At 41.9% G+C, this 6000-nt stretch overlaps 1 protein-coding gene across 2 annotated transcripts in view; it reads right to left on the reverse strand.

Annotated features, from left to right (window-relative positions):
• The window catches only part of TSPEAR (thrombospondin type laminin G domain and EAR repeats), a 38018-nt gene extending 33084 nt beyond the window's left edge, over positions 1–4934 (reverse strand). For both annotated transcript variants that reach the window (XM_081910406.1, XM_081910407.1), the window contains exon 1: positions 4375–4934. In XM_081910406.1, the coding sequence (XP_081766532.1) occupies positions 4375–4468 (94 nt within the window). In that variant the 5' untranslated portion in view covers positions 4469–4934. The remainder of the gene's footprint in view (positions 1–4374) is intronic.
• Positions 4935–6000: the final 1066 nt, after the last annotated feature.

Below are 6000 nucleotides of genomic sequence, written 5' to 3' on the forward strand. Positions count from 1 at the left end.
CTGGTTAACAACTACTGTGTAAATAGATCCTAAGAAAAGAATCAAAGGTTGTGCAGTTAGATTGCACTGGAATTCCTTCACAAATTTAATAAAGAATAATAAATAATATATGTACTAGTTGGTTGCCTTGAGCCACTGCTCAGTCAAGGTGTTGGTACACCTAATATGTGCAGTTTGTACTGAAATGTGCACCAAACCCACCATCAAAGGGTTACAATTATTTTTCCTTGGTAAAGACTAAGATTGAAACAGATTTAAAAACTAACACACAAAAGAGATCTTCGCCTAGCATGATATAGCTTCTGTGCCTTTCAGTGGCGTAGCGTGGGTTGTCAGCACCCGGGGCAAGGCAAGTAATTTGCGCCCCCTAACCTGTGGATTTGCACCCCCTAACCCTAACCCCCAGATGTTGCGCCCGGTGCGGCTGGCCCCCCCTGCATCCCCCACGCTACGCCACTGGTGCCTTTCCCTCATTTTTCAAATAAAAAACTTAAGACTGAATATTGTTTCTTCTTCAGATACAATCCATTAATTTATCCATCTCCATGGTCCCTGTTATTTTAATGAGTTAATATTTAGCAGATGGTGCAGAAAGCCATTTCCACTGCCTGACAAATGCAACATTTTCTGCCACCGATAAATTCAATATAAGTAGTCTAAGAGGGGGCTGCTGTTGTCTTGTGTCTAGATTATGTAACAGAACCATAGAAGATCCTGATCTTATCGCAATTCTAGATATTTGAAATACTCCATGCAACACACAAATCCTTCATCTGAAAGGATAACATATGGAAATTAATGTCATGCAGTACAGTATTACAATACCGAACATTAAGGCTCAGGATGCAGAGGGGATTTCCCTGCTTCAGCGCACCGTAAAAATAAACGCAGACAAAAAAAATCTCCTGAACCTGGCAAAAGAAATCTCATCCGGGGTTCAAAAGGTAAAATTTACCATGGAATGGGGATTCCCCCATTATTTCCCTTGACTACATTTTAAATAACTTCCAACAGTTGACATAAGGCAATATGGTTTTTTTAACAGTGGGAAAGGCACCGGCAATGTCACTTCCAGGAGAGTATAACTGTGCAATTGTTTCAGTAATTTAAAATAAAGAAAACCTAGGAAATGGGCTGAAATCAAACTTGCATTCCTAGAGATTGCTCAGAGGCCCCAGAAGAAGAACCCAACTATGTGGAGAGACATCAGGAGCAAGCCAGGTGTTTCTTCTGGGATCGGTGTGCTCCTCGCACGCACAAGATTTTTGAAGCATCCACAAAACATCGAAATCAAAACACTAGTCTGTATTCCCCTCCCCCAAATTTACCCTTGGTGAGGAAAACCAAAGCTGTTCTCAATGACCCATTTGCAACACCACCACCACCATATTAAATCCCTTTTTGAAAGCCCCTGGAGAGGTACAATACACAAGCATAAAATTGTGTATTGCTGTGCTGTCCAGAAATCAGTTCATTATCCTAGATTACTAACTTCAGGAATCAAAGAATCTTGCTTATTTAAGACACATATGGAAGAATAGTTTAAGTAACATATACTCAGTTTACACTTCCCTCTCTCTCTCTCTCTTACACACACACACACACACACACAGAGAGAGAGAGAGAGAGAGAGAGAGAGAGAGAGAGAGAGAGAGAGAGAGATTCGCTATGCTTGGTCAGTTGGGTGAGGAACCCTCCAGATGTTGCTAGACTAGGAGTAGGGACTCCAACAACATCTGGAGGGCCACATGTTTCCCACTGCTGATATGAATGGAAAAGAACCACAAGTGGAATAGAAATAATCACACATCACTCATCACTTAGTTTCAAAGACTAAAAGCACTTAGCAATATGTAACTGTAAAGAGCTTTGAAGAACTTATGCAGTCTGTTCGAACATTTTGCTCTCCTTTTTCCATGGAGGGGTAATTCAGAAATGTTCTGTACTCGGGAGGATTTTGTCCTTGAAATGACCCTGCTGAAATTGACGCTAGTCCTTTTTCTTACTGGAATTGAGTTTTTATTCTCAGGTTCAAAGCAAGACAGATTACTAATGACTGAAACTGCTTTGATTTTGTATTGGTGAGGGGAGAAAATATGTGCAGATATATTTTTAAAAGTGTATTCAATTGGTTCCTTGTTAGTTACGTATCTTACGGGCCAGTTCCAAACACTGGACACCCTCAGATATGTGCAGGGAAATGCTGAACTCACCAAAATTCAAATGGTGTGCAAAAAAGAAAACATGTCAGAATAGATTTGGACTTGTAAATGGACATTTCCAGACTACCCTGTTGAGCTCGTTCACTGCAATGTGTCTTGGGACAATCCAGAAACCACATCGCTGCCTGTTACAATATTCCCGCTTGCCAAGAGAAGGCATCAAAAAAATGTTGACCAGGCATGCCTAGCTGTAATTACACTTACAGATAAGCCCATGGGCACATAAACTATCATGTTATATGAATATTTTAGATTTAATTCTTGTGATTCCAAGGGGAATTTAGCATTTTGTGTTTATACTTGCTTTTATTCTTTCTGTCAGGTTTATGATTTGCGTCATCCCTGCCATTAGTAAAGCGCTTAGAAGTTCTATTTGCAAACAAGCTGTGTATTAAATGCTGTTAACAACAAATCAAAATATAAATGGTTTAATTTCTATGCAAAATTAAAATTACATTGACAAATCCTGAAAACCCAGTGAGTTAACTATGGGGTAGATTCTCTCTGCCCACCCCAAAATAACTGTTTAGTAGAGGCAAACGAAGGCAATGCATATAACTAGTCATCAGCTCAAAATGGCAAACTCATTCATTTTCTATATTCATGTAGACACTTGCAAAGAGAGAAACAATTTCTCTGGTGCTTTTAACAAGGATCAGTAGCTCCAGCACAGCATGAACATTTCAACTGAGTCTCAAAGCTAAAGTTGTTTTGTTAGATGTAGAACAAAATTCCTATGCAGAAGGAATGCATTTTAGAAATGAATGTAAACCTCAGATGAAGAGAGTAATGTGCAATGGTTGCACACGTGGGGTTTATTTTGCTCTGTGCCCATACTTGGGAAGCACCGAAAACCACAGCTTGTTGGCATATGTCCCTTGCGTGGTCATTTGTGATGTGGGTTGCATGTCAATAGCTAGACAGATGTGTCCTCAATGCAGCAGTGTTGTAACATGTGGAGCAGCACTTACCACACAAAATATGTTAATATGCGAGACTGAAATAGAAAAAGAAAGAAAAGTGGAAAGGATTTAAAAAATAATAATAACAGCACCAAATCTGCCCAGAAATGCAGAATAAGGTGAGCTTCAAACAGGTGCCAGGAGAGTTTATTAATGCGACTAAACATTTCAACAAGTGCCTTCATTAGGGGCAACAATTGTGCATGGGTTTTCTGTATTAAAAAGGTCCTTCTAAAAGTTATTTCAGCAGACCCAGCATATATGTCTCCACGGCTGTGATTACAATAACTGTAGAGATCAAAGGGCTGAAACTGAAGCCAATTTGTAAAAAAACAAAATTGTAAAAAAAAAAAAGCTTGACAACGCTGGAGTTTGTCTAAAAAATAGCTCAACAACTTTTCCTTTAAAAAGGTCAACAACTTTCGGGGTGTTTTTACTTTTTGAAATATGGCAACCCTATCACAGTTAACAGCCCCAAGAATTTGCAACTTCCAAGAATGCATCTTTGAATACATGGCTAATTGGAAGAGGGGACTGGGGTGTGTGTGTCAAAAACCTCTCCTTCCTGAATGCTGTGAAAGTTTCCATCAAATGATATTTTAGTAAATTTACTACGGCTACCATCCCAAACACATCAACCACAGGAGGACCTCTGATCAAACATGCACAGGATCGGGCAGCATGGCACTTTTGCTTTAATCAACTGAGATTTATCGAAGAACAAGTGCGAGGGGGGAAAGCATTGCTCTCAAAAGGCTCATCAACATAACTCACTTTCACTCACAACTAGATAACACGACAGAGCTGAAAGAAAACTAACTTCCAGGTTAACTAATACAGTAACACAGTTCTTGTCTCGCCAAGAGATGCTCCTCCGCACAAGGGTTCTGCACAGCTGAAATGGAACCTGACACAGAAAAGTCCAAAGCAACCAGTTGTTGCTGTTGTTTTATATAAAAAAATTCTACTTCAACCCTACATGATATCTTTGCTGTCCCTCCCATCTTTTAATTCCACACATCATGGTTTATTTCGGCGGTGGTGGTGATAAGGACCTAGGAGCCCATGTATTTGAGCTCTGCAATATAATCATGATTCCATATTTAGAAGGCAAGTTCATTTGAGGAGCTGAAGATCAGAGGATGAAGTGTAGCCAGCCACCCCAGTACTGACACCCCAGCCCTTCTTACCTGTGCAGTGCTCCCATGACTTTCCTCCTCTGGCCAGGGTCTGCTCAATCCCCCAGTGCAGAAGCACAGCCCAGACCATTAGCAGAGCAGACATCGGAGAACTTTGTCACTCCTGGTCATCATCTAATCTCCTCATATCCTAAACCTCTGCTCTTGGGTCATTCAGAGACCTTACAGGAACATCTTGTTGGGGGGCACCTACAAGGAGTGGCCCAGCCCTCCAAGGTTCCTGCCCCTCCTAGAAGAAGGGGTTGTATCAGGCTGGTGACCACAGTCTGAATTCTCCCTCTCTCTGCTTCTCTTCATCAGGCTTTCCTCCCAGTGCCACCTAAAACCATTTGTCCAGGCTTAGCCAGCTGCTATTATTAGGCTGCAAGGTAAGAGGCATTCTCCCCAAAGGGAAGCACAAACATCATCAGCAGAGGAAAGCCAGAAAGTGGCTTTCTGGTGTCTAGTTGCTGAAATGCCCGATCCTGAAGACGCAGGGAGAAAGAGACCTCCCACCAGCCACAAAATAAGCAACAGCAGGAGGCTGCCTTTGCAGACATTTAAATGGAAACTAGCCTGAAAAAGAGGAGGAGAAGTACTGCCTTGGGGAGCTTTTCATCTTTTGCCCAGCCCTCTTGAGGTTGGGTTTTAATGTTTAAGCAAAGGAATTTCCCTCTCCAGCAGAGCCAGTGTTCAGAGGGCATGGCAGATAAAGAGCAGGAGGAGGAGCTCAGCTTTTGTGTGCACCTGAAATCATCATCTCATCTACTGTGATGCTGCAAGCCTAGATTAAGATAGAGCCATGTGCGTGTGTTATGTGCCTTGTCTTCCCGGCTCTGTAATTATTCCCACCCACCAGAGTTTTGCAGAAAAAAGGGGATTCTGAAATAACTAGGCAGTGCTTCACACCACCAATATTACTGCAGTTGAAGGGAGTTAGCTGCCTGTCTAAATGCTGCCAAAACTCAATTTGGAATCTATGCGCAGAAAACAAAGGAAACTGATGCTGCTGGGTTTAAGCTGCGTACAAACCAGGCATTAAAAACCACATGTAGAGCACATAGCTTTCTCCAAAGAGTCCTGGGAACTGTAGTATTAGGACATTTTGAATTGCAGCACTGTGAAAGGTACGCTCCAGCTCACATGATTATTTGGGATAAATCATGCGCTTTAATTGTAAATGTGTGATATGTACACACAGAGATATTCACTTTGAGGTTGGTGAAGCTGTGGATTTCCCTGAGACGAGGCGGCGGCTATGAGACGGGTGGGGTGGGATGAGAAAAGTGCGAGAAAACATGCAGCTTGAGAAGCTCATTAAAATTAAAACAGTAGAATTAGAGGCAGAGCTGCAAGGTCTCTAGATAATAGCAAACATCCAATTACTGTGGCCACAAAAATGAGAATGCAGTTCTTTAACAATGGGGACTGTTTCCTTGGAAGATAATAAATGAATGCCTAGGAAGAACATGGGCACCATTCTGTGCCAATTCGTTTTGCACCATCGTGGTGAATTTGGACCCGTTCAAATACTTCTTCCAGGCTGTTCTTGACAGGGAACAGCCCTGATTAGCATCTTGAGTCTCGACAAAAAGGTCTATGACTAGATCCTTCCCTCTTCACCACCGCCCTGCATAC

This window comes from Podarcis melisellensis (assembly GCF_964234715.1).
Source record: "Podarcis melisellensis genome assembly, chromosome: 5".
In the NCBI taxonomy this organism is placed as follows: Eukaryota; Metazoa; Chordata; class Lepidosauria; order Squamata; family Lacertidae; genus Podarcis; species Podarcis melisellensis.